The sequence below is a fragment of the Miniopterus schreibersii genome (genome assembly GCF_964146895.1).
Source record: "Miniopterus schreibersii genome assembly, chromosome: 9".
Taxonomy (NCBI): domain Eukaryota; kingdom Metazoa; phylum Chordata; class Mammalia; order Chiroptera; family Miniopteridae; genus Miniopterus; species Miniopterus schreibersii.
Window position 1 is genome coordinate 81,104,529 of NC_138118.1, and position 20,449 is coordinate 81,124,977.

Consider the following 20,449-nt stretch of genomic DNA (forward strand, 5'->3'; position numbering starts at 1 on the left):
TTCCTGCCGAGAGCGCGAAGGAAACAGATGGCTGAGGCTCGCGTTCCTCGCCACTTGCTTTCCTTAACCTTCAGCAACATGAAACACTAATGTTCAGCCAATTAGGGCGTTTGCATTTTTAAAGATAAGAAGTCGGGATTGATACTAATTGGTCGACGTTGAACTATTTCCAGAATAAACAGAAGCGTTTCACAGAGAGGTGTTTGGGAACAAAGTTCTATAAATATTGCAGGCGCTTCCCGCAGTCATCACCTTGCACAAACACGCACTGAGCACCCTCTGCATACGCTCGAGCGCGTGAGCAGGGCTGCACCGGGCACGGCTCCAGAAAGGGGCGGCCGTCCTTGACCTCGGGGGCTCAGAGACGCCTGTGCGCAGGCTCGGACACAGTTAGAGACCTGACACCTGTAGGATCAAGAAAGCCCTGGGGGTACCGGGGACAACGATTGATTCCCAAAGCCAATGCCAACCTTAGGCAGTGGCCAGAGGCAGCCACCACGGCAACGACACTGAGATCTGTGACTTAAAATGTTACCTCCGTCTGCGGGAAGGCAGCACATGCTATGCAAAGTCTAAACCATACACTGCTCAGCTCAAGGTCAACGTCACCTGGTGACAGACCTAATACTACGGCATTGTCTCAAATCTCAGCAAGCGTCCGAATCCCCTGGAGGGCCTATTAAAACAGGGACCGCTGGCCTCGGCCTAGCAGTTTCTGGGTCAGCGTGGCGGGAATGAGAATTGAGAATCTGCATTTCTAGGAAGTTCCTGGTGACATGCTCAGGCCTGGAGAGCGCACTTAGAGGAACATGCTACTATATCAACGCTCCCCTCCGAGTGGCTGTGGAACGTGCCTAGACGCAGACATGGTCTTCTACAACCACGTATTTCTAGATCTTTATCACTTTAAAATACTGAGAAGAACACATTGCAAGCTTTGCAGTGAACTGCTGTTTCTCTGTATCAGTAAAACTCATAGATCTGCATGAACAACTAGCAACATCAACTAACCATAGATAAATATATAAAATTATGTCACCCTGGCCTGTGTGGCTCAGTTGGTTGAGCACCATCCCAGGCACCCAAAGGCTGCCGGTTTGATTCCCGGTCAGGGCACATGTCCCGGTTGTGGGCTCATCCCCAGCAGGGAGCCTACAGGAGGCAGCCGATTGATGTTCCTCACATGGGTGTTTCTCTCTCTCCCCATCTCCCTTCCTGTCTCTCTAAAAAATCAATTAAAAACATATTTTAAAAAATTATTTCAAATATCTAAAGTTCTATTCATGGGCCCCTTAGCCATCAAAATTAGATAAAGTGACCAAAAATATATATATATTGCCTTAAATAATCTATGCGAATGAAACCAAAAGGCAGATCACAAACTGGAAACATGTTTGATCTGCGTATGACAAAGGGTTAACATACAGAATATATTCAGACCACAAAGGAAATATTTAATACCATTTTAAATGGACAATTCTGGAATAGACAGTCCTTAGAAAAGGAAATAAAAAGTTAAAACATGTACAAAACATTATTCACATTAGAAATGAAAATAATATAAATGGAAACAGCACTAAGAGATCAATTGTTTCACCTCTCACAGCAGCAAAGCCTAAAATGATGTTAATACTCATCCCTGGCTCGATACAGGGACATCTTCATGTATTTGCCGGAAATGCGGAAAGTGAAACTTTCCTACAGAGTTTCGTTGTCACATCTTCATTTCCTCCCCTTTATTGCTAAGGGTGCTGCAAGTTGTAACTTTTGAAAGGAGTATTATTTTGTGAAAGCCCTGTGAGACTGCTAGAGCTTAGGGGCATCATAAAGCAGGAAGCATTTTCTTGATTTTAATGACAGTTGTATCAGATTTACGATCAGGCTTGATTGACATACTCCCCAAAGACAGCCCCAGAGACCCACTAAAGGTGAGCTTACCCTCCCACACCTGCCCTGAGCCCTACTCCCCTCCCGTCCCGATTCCAGGCCCCTGCGAAGCCTGCTGCCTCCTGCACCGTCATCCCAAATAGAAACTCCTTCGGCTCGGCTCTCCCTCCTGCCAGCCCCATTCTGCTCTGTATTCCCCGCTCCTCTTCGGGTTAGAGCAGAAGATTACCTGGCCCTGTGCTTCTGGACGCACGTAACACTGAAACCCGGGCCCGGGAACGTGCCTGGGAACTGCGGAGGCGCCCGGGGCCGCGGGGGGGGGGGGCAGCACCCGGGGTCTCGGCCCCGAGCGGGATTCATCTGCGTGAGAAGCAGAGGAGAGCGTCTCCTTGGCCCCCCGTGGCCAGCTGCCGAAGCCGGAGTTAATGACCTGCTACCCATCACGCCCCCAAAACACAACCTCCATCGCACAGGTCCCTCTTTTGAAAGAAAATATCAACTACTGTCAGCCCCTACTAATGAAAAATATTCATTATTTTCACTTAAATTCCCATGTGAATCACAGCTACAAGGATGATCAGTTTCAAAATCGTATTAGTTCTGCTGCATGAACCATTCAGAACCTCACGCAGGATTACTTTGCAGGGGGGAAAAATCTAGCATGACACTTTTTTTTTTAATGAACAATTTCCAATGAATATTTGTTGTCAACAAACATTTTCCAATGTTGCAAAACTGCAAACACAGACTTGAGTTTCAAAACCAACATTTTAAATATGGGAATAATTACTGCTTGTTTCTAAGATGCTATTGTGCACGTAGGTACCCATCATAATAAGTTAGATTACATTTAACTATTTTCCATAACGGAAGGAAGGAAGGAAGGAAGGAAGGAAGGAAGGAAGGAAGGAAGGAAGGAAGGAAGGAAGGAAGGAAGGAAGGAAGGAACTAAATTACTTTAAAGAAAAAATAGAACCCCTATGGGATGTTAGCTCCTTCTCTGTACTATCAGTTTGGTCCAGCAAGGGGAAAATTGAGCTGGAAAAAAAAAATAACAGCAGAAAGATAATTGGAGGCCTGATGTCTGGTTTGTAAGAGGAGCTACAATAGCATGGGGGGTGTTCCAAGCTTTCCCAAGTGCAGGGCTATTCCTTTTGTATTAAGAAGAAACTATCTGGGCAATGAAATTTATTCTGCTCTTTATGGGCATTGTTGGGATCCCCTGTGAGCTTGTTCTGCAGAGTGTAATAGCTCTTCCCCTTCAGCCCAAGACGAATATCTCCACTGTCCAGACGTACCCATGTGGCTCCTAGCAGCTCAGCCAAGATCTCACTCAGAGTAACAGCTCAGGCCTGTTTCAGCCAATATATAACCAGGGAACCCACGGCTTCTAGGCTAATTCCTCTCTTCCCTTTAAACTACTGGCCAGGATGAGAAATGTGTTTCGTATTTTCTACTGATTTCCAAGTTAAGGGAATAAAAGTAGATGACATAGACCAAGGATTGGCAAACTCTGGACCATGAGCCAAATCTCAGTCCAAACACCTACCTGTGTTTTTAAAATAAAGTTTTATGGGAACATTCATTTTTACAGTTGCTTTCATGTTACAATATCCGACTTGAGTACTTCTGACAGAGACAGTAAGACCTGCAAAGCCAACACTATATATTATTGATCTTTCACAGATAAAGTTTGCTGATCTCTGCTGCACACCTAGTAAGGAACAAACATCAGAAAGAACCCCGGGAGGAGTATCTGGCAGCAGGTGACAGCCTGCAGGTGAAAGCAGGTCAGGATCCCAGGGGTACAAGAGCCAGCGCTGGAGCACTCACATGGTAAGTTTTCAAGGGGACTAAGCAGCCCGGCCAGCGAGGCTCAGCGATTGAGCACCGACCTAGGATCCAGGAGGTTGCGGTTCGGTTCCTGGTCAGCGCACATGCCCGGGTGGCTCAATCCCCAGTCAGGGGCATACAGGAGGCAGCCAATCAATGGCTCACTCATCATTTTTTGTTTTTAATTTATCTGTATTGTTGAAAGTATTACAGGTGTCCCATTTTTCCCCCTATTGGCCCCCTCCACCTCACTCCCACCCCCTCCCCAGGCCTTCACCCTGTTATTGTCTGTGTCCATGGGTTATGCATATGTGCATATAACTTCTTTGATTAATCTCTTCCCACCCTCCACCCCTCTTCCCTCTTCCCTCTGAAATATGATTGTCTGTTGCCTGCGTCAGTGTCTCTGGATCTATTTAGTTCATCAGATTCTTTAGCTTCTTCTTAAAGAAGACCCTTCAACTTTTCCTGTAGTGCTGGTCTGGTGGTGATGAATTCCTTTAGCTTTTTCTTATCTGTGAAGCTCTTTATTTGACCTTCAATTCTAAATGACAGCTTTGCTGGGTAGAGCAATTCTGGTTGTAGTTCCATGTTTTTCATCACTTTGAATATTTCTTGCCACTCCCTTCTGGCCTGCAAGGTTTCTGTTGAGAAATCAGCTGACAGTCGTCTGGGTGCTCCCTTGTAGGTAACTAATTGCTTTTCTCTCGCTGCTTTTAAGGTTCTCTCTTTGTCTTCAACCTTTGGCATTTGAATTATGATGTGTCTTGCTGTGGGCCTTATTCAGTTCCCTGGCTGTAGGGCTTCTGTTCAGCTAGATTTCAGGAGGTTCTGAGTGACTCTGGTTCTGTATTTTAGTTGTAGTTTTGATGTGGTTGTGGGAGGTAGTGGGGACCGGGGTCACCTGAGCCATCTGGTTGTCTCTCGCTCTTTCATCATTGATGTTTCTGTCTCTCTCTCCCTCTCCCTTTCTCTCTCTGAGATCAGTAATGATATTTTTTTTTTTTAAAGAGAGTAACCAAAGAACTCATATGCATATATGCATATTCCATGGACAGACCATAGTGTGCTAAAGGCCTAGGGCGGGGTGGGAACTGGGTGGGGGGAGCAATGGGAAAAATAGGGGACATGTGTAATACTCTCACTAATAAAGATTTTTAAAATTTTAAAAAATTAAAAATAAATAAAAGTGTTTTTCTTCCAACTTCAGGGTTCATAAACTATGGACCTTTGTCTTAACCTAGCAGTATAATGAAATTATTTCAATGAGAACCAAAAAAACTGATAACCTAAAATGGGCAAGGCATTCTGCTAGGCTCTTGGTTAGCTCCGTGCTAACACCATTACATCCACTATTTCACACAGAAAATTAGTTACTAATACAGTAAACTCTGATGGTGTGCTAAAGTTTACAAAGGATCTGTACATATATTATTTTTCCTAATTTTGTCTTCAAAAGAACCCTGAAAATAGAGAAACTGAAAAGGAAAACTGAGAGTGCTCAGTAACTTTCCCAGGGTCACACAGCGTGCAAAGACCGGAGCGGAGACTACATCTCTTATCGTCTTACTCCCAGGGTGACACCCACTCTACCATTTTCCTCGGGCATCTAAAAAAACCATACAAATAATTTTATAAAAATTTAAGAGCATCCGCAACTAATTAAATCAATACTTTAAACATACTTGCTCCTTGCATGAAATTCTTTCTCCAAACATTTTGAGAGAAACCGTGGTCAATTTTAAGTTTAAGCAAGGTCAACTGACATAGCACAAAAATAGAGGAGCTATCTGCTCCTTAATTATTAAGTAATTATTCAAGCTGAAAGTGTCTTGAATCTTTCTAACATGCTTCTAAAGCATAGTTAAAAGGGTATTTTAAGACAAGCTTTTCAGCTTCCTACTGCGATAATTACATGTATACGTCTTTTCAAAATATTTGACAGACTCTCATGACTGAGCAGAGAAAAAACTAAAAATCAATAATATTTAGTTCAAAGGAGTGTCAAAAGTTAGCATTTCTCTGTATTTTTTACTTGGTGTTCACAACTTCAGAAAGCTGTGCCACTAAGAAATGTGATTAAGGCAACAGCCGAAAGGGGCTACTACAGCAGCCAGCTCCACGCGGGACACGCTCCCACGAGGGCCGGACTCCAGAGCGCAGCGAGGGTCCTCCGTGTGGACTGCGGCTCACGCATCCTGGAGGGCGAAGCCCCGAAGCCGGCCAAGGGGACAGAAGGGAGCCCAGTCAAAGGTGTCGCCGTGGCAGACGGAGTCCCGCCTCGTGGAGAGGAGGGGGTGTGGGCCGCCAGCGGGTCAGAGCGTCCTGCCAGCCTCCGAGCCGTGTCCCAGTCACGCTAAGTCCACGGGCTTCCCGCCTGGGCACCCCAGTCATTTCAGCCCACGGATGGCCTCGCAGGGACAGGACGGTCCTAACACTTCCTTCCTGATATAGAGAGTTTAATATTAAAGTATTACGTGGAGAGGACACTGCTTTAATGTTCCTGTTCATGTCCTTGCCTTTAGTCTCCTATAAGTGGTTTTGTCCAGGTGTCACGGCCGTCTAGGTGTCGTAGCTCCTCTGGTGTCAACCAGATGCTTTTCACAACTGCTTCTTAGTCAGTGGGAACTACACTGTGGCACAGACCCCGGGCCACTCAATTCCACTGCTCCAGCCAGGCCTTCAGGACTCAACCGGAACGCGCCCGCCGGTTAGATCTGGACAAACGCAGGGTTCATGTCAAACCAGGCTGCAGGGCCTCAGAGGTTCTGCAAACCTTCTGTCCAAGCTCCCACCAGCTAGGCCCAGTGTATAAACATCCGCAGGTCCCCAAAAGCCACCACCTGCCCAGCTCCCATCAGCTTCCACGGCCTAGAGCGTTCTAGAATATTCTGTGCACAAATCGCTTTCCCGGACACCAGTTTTTTTCTTCTCAAGTTTCCATCTCCTCCTGCGCTTCCACTTAGGACACGCGCATCCCGAGGCCTCACCTACCGAAATGCCTTGAGTCAGCGCGCGGTTTGCAGAGAGCCAGGCGGCTACATCGGGCTCCTACCCTCAGAGCTGCTGCGCCGGCCATAAGAAAGAGAAGCCATTGAACAAGCGCCGTTTTTCATCTTACTGGGAAAAACTCAATTCGGTTGTTTTTCCTCCTATAAAAGCTTTCTCACTTGCTGGGCCATGATGTGATTCAAACCTCTGTGATGGGCTAATATTGATTTCAGCGTCTTCAATAGGATATTTGAGCCCAACAAGTTTTAAAATGTTTAATTTCTAGTGATTCGATGGATTTTTGCTGTTGTTGTTGTGTTCTTGGGGGTTTTTTTTGCTAATACCAGAAAGTTATTTTTAATAAATTGGGGTGTTTTGACATTTTACGACATAGTCTCTAGATGCTCTACCTGAGCCTACTTGGCCGTGTCAACACTTGTTGGAGACAATCCTTCCGGCATAAAGGTGACTGTGCTGGAAGCAGGACCTGGTTTCCGCCGTGTTGACCCAGCCCGGCCACAGCCCCCGCCCCCACCCCTGCGGCCAGGGCGCAGGCCCTGGTTTCTATGCCCACTCCTTGGAATCCTCCTGAACAAGGAGGGTCAGGTCTACACAAAATCAAATCATGTGAAGTGATTCGTAAGAGTCGATTACATTTCCCTGGTGGGGTGACCATCTGCGGCGGTTTGACCTGGCCGTGCTGTGAATGTCCCCTATTAATGTCACCCCTCTTCGCTCTCAGACACGTCCCCCTTTAGGCAACACGTCACGTGGCCACACCATTCCCTGGGGACTCAAACGGCGACTCCGTCTCACTAAAGTTGCTAACTGCTCGGAAGCCCAGGCCCAGCGTGCACAGAGTGTGACTCACAGGTGAGAGGAAACGGGACGCTGGGCTCCGCTCCGGGCCGGCTGCAAAACCCACGGGGCCGACGCACAAGTGTCCCAGCGGAAAACACCGATGCCTTCGACATGTCGACGGTGGGTCATCACCCTGACTGCTGCGCTTTGGGACTTGGTGGCCTTTTTATACTTTTATAAAGCAGTGCTCCTACGCAGGTATCGGTCACAACGAAATCATAGAAAAAAAGCAAATAACTACGAAAAAAGTTTTGGTGGAACTAACGGTCTGTGAAATATCACTTTCACTAGCTTTTTTTTTTTTTTTTTTTGTCTTTTTTCAATCTTTCTTCTAACTTTTTTTAATTGAATTTATTGGGGTGACACTATTACTGTCCCTGTTATAGATCAGCACACGCATTTGGACTCTCGAGCCCACCGAGGTTCATTTTACTGAGGTGGTTTAATCTGCACTGTCATCCATACAGATACGCAGGGATCCAGCTTTTTTAAAACACAGGATCGGAACACAGGATCTGAATGTAGTTTTCCGAGCATTTAGACTCTCACGTTGTGTACACCTGGCTACAATCTATTTAAGGTAAGAGTCAAAACGACACGCATCGTGCCACATCAACTGACTTGCGGAATCTCAAACATTGCTCTGCATTTCTCAGCAGGTAGAACAAGTTCTACACATTAGTCCACATGGTTAAAACACCGGATTGCCACAAGGCTATTTTCTAAAGCTACTATTTTGTGACTTAGTCAGAAGCTTATTTCCCATCTTTTCCCATCTCCCCCCATCTCTAGTATAATAAAAGCTCCCCCTTAGTTTAGGTATTTGCTTCTAAAATAATAAAATGTTTCTAAAATGAAGCTTTACATCGTAATCTAAAATAATCGTGCTAATTTCAGTACCTGAAAGACACTGATTTAATGATCATTTTAGAAAACACGGTTAATTTCAGTGTGATTACTGTTTATTTCCCCCCTGCCTCCCAGTCAAAGGATAGTAATAGGACCAGTAAGTCTATGTGTGTCCTACATCCTGAAATGGTTGAATGTGCCACCGCATTTGGAATGTCGCCAAAGCGCTGGTCCTCTCCAAAATGTACTTCCCATGTACTATGATTTTAGACTCAACAAAAATGTAGATATTTATAACTTTAATTCAAAAACAGCAGTTTTAAGCACTTACTTCACAATATCTCCTTCGAGGGCGATCACTCTCTTAATGATCTTCTGTCCGGGGTTTTTAGGGGACCTAGAATGAGACAAGGTTGTACAATCAGTTATGTCTCAGCTGCTTTAAGAAAACAAAAAGAAATTCCACAATGAAATAGGCCCCATTAAAGGCATTACAGAATCACGAATCATGAATCCATGGCATGGATCCTACTTATTGAGTTACTGTGGAAGTAATGCTCTGGAGGGAAAGTCATGCTGAAACTTCACCAAAATTAAAAACAAAAAGGGATAAAGAGTTTTGTTATTAAAGCTAAGTACCCGAAGGAAAGAAGATTCATGCCTCAAAAAAATGATCAGGCGTTTCTATACTCAAATTTCTTCATTCCATTTAAAATTAACAGAGGAGTCTGAGTTAAATCCTTAAGAAAACACTGAGGATGGGAGGAATTCTTTGAGAAAGTAAAGAATTAGGCCTTTCTTTTAAACTATATTAGGGTTAGCCATCCGAAGATTATGTAATTCCGAACAAGGCTACTGACGGTTCCAGGAAATGGATGGTTTCCGATCCGCTCAACACAGGCACCATTTATTTTCAGCTGTGCCCAATAGCTTATGGTAAATAATTACCTGGAGTGATACCCTTTACTCTAAATGAACACTTTTCTCCGCTCCCCTTTCCCCCACCCCCCCGCCTCTGATCTCACTCTGGGGGAAGCGTCTGTGCCCAGCGGCCCTCCCCACAGGCCTCTGGAGAGGAGCTCAGGCCCCACCCGCCCACCAGCAGTGCGGGGACCTGGAAGCAGGGCCCCCAGACCCCAGCGGCCCTCCCTACAGGCCTCTGGAGAGGAGCTCAGGCCCCACCCGCCCACCAGCAGTGCGGGGACCTGGAAGCAGGGCCCCCACACCCCACCGAGTCCTCAGGGTGCAGGTCTGGCCAACAGCTTCTCTGCAGCCTCATGAGAGACCCTGAACCAGACACACACAGTCCCCCCACAGCTGTGCATGGCTTTCTGATTCTTGGAAAATGTGTGATAATAAATGTTTGTTTTAAGCTGCTAGAGGTCGGCCGGGTCATTTGTTACTCAGCAATGGGCAACTCAATCTTAATACGTCCCATTTCCTGCCAATACCACTTAAAGCCTCTTGACTGAACGGACCTGTTTCACATAAATGATCATTTAATATGTATTTGAAGATCAGGGATAGATAAAAATATTCTCAATTCAAGTCTCATTTGAATTACTTTTCTTTTTGGAAAAAAGGTAAATGCACAAAACCTGAAAGGATTAAGTATATTCCAATTATAATACTTAATCAAAGGATAGAGGAAGCACCATTAAGATTAGTATTTTACATTATATCTTGCAGAGAAAATGAAGTCGCCTAATCCATTTGCATCTACTCGTGATAATTAGTCCCATAATTTTCAGCTAAATCAATTATTTTTTATTTTAAGAGGAAATTTGATCAGAATGTTTGACTGACCTAAACATTATATTTCTATATATTCAATATCATTTATGTACAGCTAGAGTGAGGACACATCCAAGATGATGGAATTCATGTCCTCTGCACAGGGCTAGTTTTAGAAAGTTTCCCTCCGACGTCTCTCTGTTTAGATAACCAGAAACATATAAAATAATATTCAACCTCAGTGATCACCAAAGAATCGCATATTAAAACAATGGAGTACTGTTTTCCTGTTATATTGACAAAGAAATAATTAATAATAATAATAATACAGTTTGTTGTTGAGGGTTTAGGGACATGGCTAATCTGAACATAAAGTGTGTGGTCACGGAACATGCCTTTCCGTAAATATGGCAAATTTATATTCTTCTTAACATAACGATGACATTTTTTGGAATTTACCCTAATGAAGTGATTACGAATGTAAGCAAAACTTCACCTATATGAACGTCATCTATTCTTAAGAAGATAAAAAAACTCAACAAGAATGGACTGGTTAAATAAATTACAGTCCATCTACATAATACTTCCAAGTCATTAAAAATTATGTTTTAAAAAAAAAGTGTAATGATTTGGAAAAAATCAACAGAATGTTAAACTGAAAATGCAAGTTAGAATACGTGATGTGTGCCGTGACCTCGCCTCTGCGGTTAGGGAGAGGATGTATGCGTAGCTGTACTGGGAAAAATCGGGAGGGATATGAGGCAACAGGCAGGGGCGGGCTGGGGAGCTGCGTGTGTAATAAAATGCACGCCTTCGTTTGGGGGTTCAGATTACCGGGAAGCCCCTGAGCAGAGGACAGCTCTTTGTGCCATGTGACATTACCTGAGAAGAAATGCCCCCAGGTAGGGGTGACGCCGGAACTACTTACCCCATTCCCCTGCTTGATATTGATGCGATATTAATGAAATAATAGGAAAAAAAGACTTAATCGGCATAAAGCAACGTTCCACGGCAACAATCTTTAAGCTTTTGAGATACTTGAAAACTAGTTTAGGTTTTAAAATAATCTATATTTTAAGATCAGGAAGCAAAATAGAATATGCAAAGTGAGCTATCTATATAATTAAAGTCTTATGAATGACTGCTTAAATAAATCTATAAATTTTAATGTAGTATTAAACTCGGATCTAATCAAATGATTCAAAATGAAAAGACGCTATTACTAACATTAATCCCATTACTGCTCAAAACCTACATTTTAATTATTAGGCTGCTGAACACGTTAATCTGAAACACGTGGGAGCGACAGGGAACTAATGACACGTTCACACGGTGAAAGCCGTTGACCTTCCCTTTGTCTAGACCTGCCCGGCCACTTGCGGATCTCCGCGGACACACAGTACCCCAGCCCCGCAGACACTCACACTCGCGTTTCAATGAGCAGCCGTTTCGCAGCAGTTATTCCGGGGGCCTGGCTCCGGTCACCCCGCTTCGTGCGGATGGTTTCATCGGGCGCGGGTTCCCCAGGGGCCGGCGAGGTGGGGGGCTCCCCGCGGTTCGGCGGAATTGGTCTCTGAGGAGCCCGGCTGCGGGCAGGGAAGAGCCCAGCGCAGTGGCAGGGCTGACGCTCACCCCTCTTGAACTTCCCCTCCCATCTTGCTGGGGAAGTTGCCATTTTCACCCCGTGACAGGCCAGAGTCATGTCTTCGGTCCTACGATCTTTCTGAGTCACGCTCTTGTCTGTTCCCAAAGGTGGCCTTTTGCTCCCATCTGGAGTCCCGGGACGGTGCTTTGGGGTACTCCAGAGAGGCCCTCCTGTGCTGTGGGGGGGACGACATCAGCAAGGGTCCCGCCAGCCCTGTTGCTGACCCCACACCTGTCCTGAGGTCACTCGGATCCCTTGACCCTGGGTCCCCCTCTCCCATGCACAGTGACCCTGTCCGACCTCCCTCTGCGGGGCGCGCGGGTTGTGCATTTACAGGGTCCGGGACTGGCCCGGATGATCAGGGAACTAGTCTCAGGATTCGCGGTCACTTTAGCCGCAGCCCAATCAATACAAACACTGATCCCTCGAAAGCACCCCGATCTGCAGGACACTAATCGCACCGCACATACTATAGCAAGGCCCAACCTTTCACTCCGCATCAGTGAGGCAGAAGCAAGAACTAATACTGGGGCCACCTTACAGTGGGCAGGCTGTCTTACACTGTCCCTAGGTGGTCACGCGCTAAACCACGTGGCTTTACATCATCATTGAAAACATGCAAGTACTGCTGTTTTAATCACCAAAATAAGATGGAGAATGGGAAGTCCACACAACACAGTTACATATCCCTCCCCTTTTAATCTTGCCCACTCTCTACGATCTAAGAGGTTCTCCTTGGTCCCCAAAATCACACGGATCCGGGCGCAGCGGCAATGACCGTCACTATCCCACCTGGGCCGCAGGTGAGCTGCGTAACCAGCCTGGGTCTCCTTTCCCAGAAGCCAGACAATCAAGTCGAGCGCGTAGGGATGTTTTCTTTCATCCACACATTATTTATTGATTTATTTCTAAATCTTGAGCTGGTCAAGCAAACTGGGGACTTCACGTAAAAATTCTAATTTCTTGTTCCCTTTGGAAAAAAGAAAAACTAAAAAAGGGAAGTTCTGATGGTCCGAGGCCCATGGTCTTGCGTGAAAAACGCGCACTGGAGCTGAGAGGCGGAGGCGGAGGATCTGGCCCAGCTCCGGCAGCTTGTTTCACGGTCGTCGGGGCCTCACGGCAGGTGGGTCTGGGGGCCCCCCAGCGGTCCTGGAGGTTTCTTCCACCCCCAGCATCACCTAACGGCTGAGCAGACACCAGGGAAAGGAGGCAGAGGGTCCAACAGGTGCCAAGCACTCGGTAAACTTTAGAGCCATCCCTTCCTAAAATACTCGCACAGAGGGGATCAATGAACTGGGCCCCAGCCTATTGTTACAATTCCTTCTATTAGGCTTAGAAAACAGAATATCAAATTCAGAAATCCTCTGATAAAATGATTTTCAGAGGCCAGTTAGAGGCAAGACGGGCATCTGAAAGGCCTGGTCAAGTTTTATTACACAATTAACTGAAGAAACATGAAGACAAAATGTAATTGTACTCATACTGGAAAGCCGCAGGTTAGCTGTAAATTAAGTGGGTGTTATCTGTAAAGTCGAGGTGGCAGCGAGTCATCTCCAGCGCTGGGTTCTGCGCGCCTGCTCACAGCCCCGTTTCTAACGGCTCCTTTCCCAAACTCAGGGCAGTCTGATTAACTGGGGCTCTCCAACCCTTTACTTAGGGGGTATTCCAGCTACTTTTTTTTTTTTCTTTTTTTTTTTTTTTTGCCCCTTGCAGACATCTCTTCCCACCATGTGAATCTCTTAAACAAAAGAAACTATATAGACTTTCGTTTCTTTTCAGGTTCATTCAGAAAATTACATATATGTGATCCCTAAGAATCATTTTTGCCCTGACATCTCAGAAAAAGCTCCAATCCAAGGGCCTCGAGGCCGGTGAAGTGAATCCCTGAAGCAGCGGCAAGAACCCAGGTTAACGCTTCGGATGTGTCCTCTGCATGGCGCCCTTTCTTCACAGGGCGGAAGGGAGCGCCTGGGAGAGGGTCGCCGTCCCCCGCGCAGGGACAGACGGTGGGGATGTGCATGGAAAACCCAGACGAGAACCAGACCGGTCACATGGCTCAGAGGACACCAGCATGAGAGATGTCACTGAGGTTCCGGTGTCCACTCCAATGCCACCACTCTATCGCCCCCCCACCCAGAGCTCGGATGCCCCTCGGGTAAGATAGATACCCAGCATTGATTCGCCTGGAATTGCCTTAAGCTCTTAAGTTCACCCCAATTTGAAAAGAATAGGCTTTTGCAGCAATAAGAAACTTAAATTCAATAATGGCAACGTTGCGTATTTTTGCGCATCTGGTTTTATGGCCTGAGAACTGCATTACTAATGTTACAACTTGGCCACTGGATTCAGATTTTCCCAGGAACGTTAGGGCTCTGCGTGGGGAGCGGTGGAATGCTGCGCTGAAACGACCCTAATTCTCTCCAGCGCTCAGTCTCCACAGAGGTCGGGACATAGCCAATGCGGATGCTGTCCCAACCCCGCCCAACCGATTCATTTTTAAAGCACAGCGCTAGTGTTTTGCAGCAGAGTCTCAGATGCAAATAACTACACACGATTTGCTCCCTTGAAAATGTCAACATTCTGCCTCCAACAGTAGACAGAATAGTTTTTGCAAATTGTCTTCAGAAAAAAAAAAAAAGAAGCGTGTGGTTGGGGATTTTGCAAATTGGACTTGCAATTGCTCAGCTCCGAGAACAGCAGTATCACCTGCTCAGCGGAGAGCCATCTCCATAGCTCTGGTTGCTAAGTTATCAGAACTTCTATATATTTAATCTTCTGCAGTTTTTACTGCGATAAGTTGCTATTATGATAGCGGATACTTCAACGCTTTAAGCTAAAAAAAAACACGAAGATGAAATGAAATGCCTCACTCCTATTGTCCGTGGTGTGCATTTGTCTCCAGGTCTCCTGGCACCACCTTCCTCATCTGCTGGCTGGACTACAGGGCGTCACAGCTGGGAGGGGAGACTCCAGCTTCTTCTTTTTTTAAAAAATTGATTTCAGAGAGAGGAAGGGAGAGGAAGGGAGGAACATCAGTGATGAGAGAGTCATTGATCCGATTCCTCCTGCACGCCCCCGACAGGGATGGAGCCCACAACCCGGGCCTGTGCCCTGACCGGGAGTCGAACCGCAACCTCCTGGATCCTAGGTGGATGCTCAGCCACTGAGCCACACCGGGTGGGCAAGAATACAGCTTCTGATAAGCGAGAATTGCCTGCATTAAAGAGGGTTTGGAGTGTTGAGAATAAATGCCTTTCAGTGAAAGGAGGCAAGTTGAGAATGACAAAAATAAGGGGTGAGGAGCCCAACAGAACTGTGGGAGGTTGGCAGGGGGCTCGGGGGGCAGCGGAAGGAAGATGGGGGAGACTCTTCCCAGGGACTAACAGAGGTCACCTTACTGGGTAAGCGAGTCCCAGAGGCACGAGCAGGGAAGGGAGGGAAACAGGTGGGAGAGCCAGAGAGCACATGGAGGAGGGATCACCGCGGGGCCCAGGACGGAGACTCTGCCCGGGGGCGAGCCCCGCAGCTGCTAAGTTTGGGTTCTGAGGGTTTGTGTTCTGAGAGCCCCAGAGTCACGGAAAGCTGGTTGTGCCGTTGTAACTCGCACCCCTGCGATCGTCCCTTCCCTGGCTAGGTGGCCGGGAAAAGCCTTATTGTCTGTAAGAAAATCCAGAGGCCAGCTCTCCCAGCTACAGCGTTCTGGACAGAGAACACCAAGGGAAGCCCTTGCCCACATCACAGCGACTCAGCCTGGGGTGGTCCTTCCACGGGGCCGCAGGTTGTCCTGCCTGACAGTCTATTTAGCCGATTGCACAGTCGGCAGTAACTGTAAAGGGCGGTCAGGTACGTCTTTTCACAAAAACCTAGTATGGCAAGGCCACAGCTCGCCCAGCATCTTGGCCCTTCCTAGCCTCCGTCTCAGTGTATTCACACGGCAGACACTTTTTCCTGGTCCTGAAACCTGTGCTCCAGGTCATCGGGAGCCTGCCCCCGCGGCTCGAGGTGGAGCAGTGCCGAGCGGGGCTCGCCGGTCTCTGAGCGCCGCTCTCTGCGCCCCCAGGACGGGCTCCCAGCCCCAGCTGTCACGTCCAGGCTCCCCCGGAGCCACAGCCCCTCGGAGGCTCAACCCAGCTCAAGAGCTTTGCCCAGACCCGGAGCAGAGGGGGAGGTGACGAAGTCAACAGGAGAGCAAACCCTCGTCTTCCCGGGCCTGAAACCTCGCAGGGGACCCGCTTCCACGCCCCCCCCCCCCCCCCCCCGCCGGCGCTTCCTGAGTGTCTCCCGGGCGCAGGGGTAGCCTCCGGAGCCCGCACCCCCGGCCCGGGCGCAGCAGAGCCAAAGGCCATTAAGGAGCATGAGCTCCGCCGGCCTGACGTGCCATCGGTTAGACACGAAGGGGCCTTTGATGGAAGGAAAGGCCGATTCTCGCCCCCGTTCCTCATCTGCATGGTGGGAACCTGCTCCCTTTCGCTGCGGGATGGGCTCCTCGCCCAGGGAGGGAGCAGCTGGGTGACAGAGAGGCCTCCGGCCTCAAAGGCGCTCTCAGGGGCACCGACGTGAGGGCGGGGCTGTGAGCACTGGCGTGAGGTCCGCGTGGACCAGGCGCAGGGATGTCTTGCGTTATATAACATCATTAAACTCTGTTTTGGATTTTTGAGTAACCGCAGCCTAGCTCCCTAACATAACATGCCTTTCTTTGAAAAGATGTCACAAAGTCACCAAGATACACCTCACAAAAACCCTGGGACTCAGCTTCGTGGGAAACCCAGGCCCTGGCTGATGCAGCCGCGTCCCTCCCGCCTGCGTCACTTCTTTCTTGCCACGGCCCTGGGCTCGCCTGGCCGGGTCCAGCACAATGCCCGCCCTCCGGGCTGGTCACTGGCACTCGGGTGCCTCCGTCTAATTCTTTACAGCACCATCCAAGACATGTCCCAGGTCTTTCCAAAGTCTTCTGTCCAAAGACTGTCTTCACCACCACCCCCTGTAGATTTCGGACGCTCCTGCTTCCCAGACACCATCCTTCATCGAGAACATATGTGAGCTGGCTTGTGGCCCTCTGTCTTCAACACAATCATTTCCCGTTACATTGTTTTGTGCTACACAAAGGAGGGAAACTTTCTGAACATCTCATCTTTTGCAATTACAATTCCCCAAATCCTTATAATTCCAGGCTTTAAAGATTTAAATATAATATTCAGAGGAGTCCTATGAGGAAGAAATAGCTAATTCAACTGTTTCTGGCAAAGTCATATCTCCTTTTTTATTAACTTTTAATACTTAGAAGTCTATATTCTCATAGCCACACTAATCTAATCAGATAATCAATATCCTACTGTAGAATTATTGCAGATGATTTAACAGAATTAAAAGAAAAGGCAAGGGCATGGAGCTCAAAGGTGGCAACTCCACAGAACAAAAAAGGAAGGCAAATGACCATATTTGAATCACTTCTAGTATCTTTCAAACTATGTTGCCACCCTTCTAAATCAAAAGCACATTTTAATTAATTCCCAACAATCCATTCTAATCACTTCGAAGGCAAAGACCGGGCTGTTTATAATGCAGACTGTTCCGTCGCTCTGGCCCTGTGTACTTGACCTCCTGCCTGTTAACAAAGACACTCAATTAATTATTTGCTGTCTTGAACGGCTATTTCATTTCACCTCAACCTTCCTTTAAGTGTTAAAAGGCTCAGTTGCTTTATCACCTTAACCTCGGCTTTGGAGAACACAGCGGTATTTCTTGAGTGCCAGCTAAGTAACCCTCTGGGTTCAGAAAGCTAATTTTCGGGACCGCAGCTCCTACGTGTCTTAGGCTGGAGTCAGCTGACGTGACTTATTGACCTGGTGTCATGTCACCTTCCAGGAGGGCCTCTCTGTTCCAGAAGGCAGCTTTGTTTGGTGCTGGCTGGCCCCTGGAGGGTGCAGGCACACATGAGCCCTGCAGCGGGCTCGACTGTCACAGCCACCGTGAAATGCTGCCTTTATGAGAAATCTTCCCGAATGCAGAACAGTAACGCCTTTGGTATAAACTGAAGGTGTGTAAATTAATAGTGCACTGGTTTTTCCTTGGAGGTTCCGTGTTTCCTGTATACTTCCAGTTTCATTAAGCTCGGTCGTATCATCTCATATTTAAACCCTGAAACACCAAACCAGAGCAAGAAAACAAGATTCAGGCCCAAATGCTAGTAGCTGTATTTTCTTGAGCAAGTCATGTACCTCTCTTAGCATCTATCTTTTCATGAGTAAAACGAGGTGATGACAGGTGGTACTGTTGAACCCCAACTGTTGCTGCAGGGATCAAACGAGCTACTAAACATAAGCTTTTGAGCACCTACTTTTTATAGACTGAGTCTCAGAATGAAGAAATAAACTACATCAGTGAGCTCCAAGGGTCCAATTCCTACTTAAAGCAGGAAAGAAGCTATAATCTCTGAAACTAAAACCATGAAATGAACCTCTCACTACAAAGATCACTGTGACAGTCTGTGACGCCTGTGCTGGGGTCTATTACACTCAGGTGGCAATTCTGCCACCAAGTAGAAAGCTTGACTCTACCTCCAAACAAATGCCAAGTAGTTCCCTCCCTCTCCCTCTCCCTTCGTCTCTCTGAAATCAATAAAGACATATTTTTTTAAAAGATGGTATAGATAAACTAAGCCATTTTTAGGCCCAGTAAGTTCTTGATTTCTTTTTTCATTAGTTCATGAGCTGTTGAGGTTGTAGCTAAATGTATTCATATGAGGCCGTTTAATTGCTGGAGTGAAATACAAAAGCCCAATCAACTAATTTTGTGTGAAAAGTGAAGAATCCATTGTTTTACCTGTTGGGCATTTCAATTATTTCTTCCTCACTTAACAACTAGGTAACAAAACGAAAACAATGATATTGCATTAAAAATGCTCGGGAAATACAGCAAATACTCATAGACCATCCTTGACAACAAGCACAACCAGACAATCCAAAGCCCCGGAGATTCTCAGAACAAGCCCCCAGAGAGTTGATAAGTGAGACATCTGTTCATTTTCTAGTCTCACATTCATTGTTTCAGTGTTTTCTTTTTAATATAATGGCTATGTCGTTTATTAGTATATTTGTCTAGGCTTTTATTCTGAGTACTTCAAAATGCTCTAACTAAACTAGGGTATTTTAAATATTTTAAAAGACTGAAATATTGGGTTTCCATATTTTACAATAAGAAAGGTATGCTGTAGACAAATAAATATTTTCTCAAAAGCACAAATCAGACGGTTAGGACTGGGACCAGCACAATGGGTACAAGATTCTCCATCTATTACTCAGAAACTGTTTTATAAGTTCTCATGACCATTATTATTTGCAGTGGGGTTTTAGTTTAAATATATATATATATAAGGGTGGAGAGGGTCAAGGAGGGGGAAAGGGAGACATCTGTAATACTTTCAACAATAAAGATAAAAATATATATAAAAACATGTAAGTAACACCAAAGAGAAATTAATGGTGGCAGCCTAGAATTATGTTTATTCTTTCTAAAACGTTGTATATCCACAATAAATTTTGATATGAGATAAACAGATCACATCCTATTTAAAATAAGATTATCATCTACACTAAACATTCCATATTTTCATATGAGAAAGAAAAAGTTAGTTAATCCCAGTTCGAATAGATTAACGATTGATACAAAGTCCATGTACATGGGGTGATTAAATTCTATAGGCCTCAAGTGTACAAGTCTGATACATATCTGTACATTACATGGTGTGTTTACCACCCCAAGTCAAATCTTCTTCCGCTATTATCAATATTTTAAAGGTCAATACTTGTGGTTACACTTAGAGATGATCATGAGTTGGATCGACCATTTGGTCCAATAAGCTGTGCTTCTTGAACTTCATAAGATTCACATACACTTTTCCCGAATGTATGTACAGCGTGACTATCCACACAGATCCACAGAGCACATGCTAAAATCTTTTCCTCCGTACAGTGTACCACCTCGCCTGGCTATCACTATCCGTTTCTGCAAAGACTTCCCAGTACTGTTGGCTTCTTACTATTTATGTCTTTATTTTTTTCAAAATCACCCTGTTCCCATCATCCAGAAATAACTGCTAGTAACATTTTGGTATTTACCTTTTCTCATTTTTTAAAAGAACTCTATGCATACTTATTTTTAAAAAATGAAATAGTATATGATGTTTTCTAAACTGCTTTTTTCAGAATTTAATAGCTTATTAAAACAAGTTTTTCTCCAGTTCTTAACTCCCCAAAGAATGAGAAGTTTCAGGTAAACTAACACAAATGAAAAGTGAAAGGTTTGTGATTATCTCATTAATTCTATCAATACTGTTGGTCAATGAGATACTAACCCAAATTAGGGCTTTAAGAGAATTGAATTATTGGGTTTGGCAGCAGTCGCTGTTAAAATTATGTGGGTAATTAACAATTCTTGCCTATAGTAAGGTCTATATTTGGCAAGTCAAACCAACTGGCCATGCTGTATACAGCATTGAGGAAAGCTTGCTAAACCTACTGTTAAGACTGGGCCTGACAAACAAGCGATTATAACCGCTCTCCCGGGCATGGCACAATGTTCAAAGTAGAACTTGGGGGCTGCCTTACCACCTTTTCGCTGTTGGCCCCACATCTGACCCTCTTCCACTTC

At 45.9% G+C, this 20,449-nt stretch overlaps 1 protein-coding gene across 1 annotated transcript in view; it reads right to left on the reverse strand.

Annotated features, from left to right (window-relative positions):
* IMMP2L (inner mitochondrial membrane peptidase subunit 2) overlaps nt 1-20,449 on the reverse strand; it is a 395,161-nt gene that overhangs the window by 108,710 nt on the left and 266,002 nt on the right. Inside the window, exon 5 of the mRNA XM_081147358.1 lies at nt 8,753-8,818. Coding sequence (XP_081003484.1) covers nt 8,753-8,818 — 66 coding nt within the window. The remainder of the gene's footprint in view (nt 1-8,752; nt 8,819-20,449) is intronic.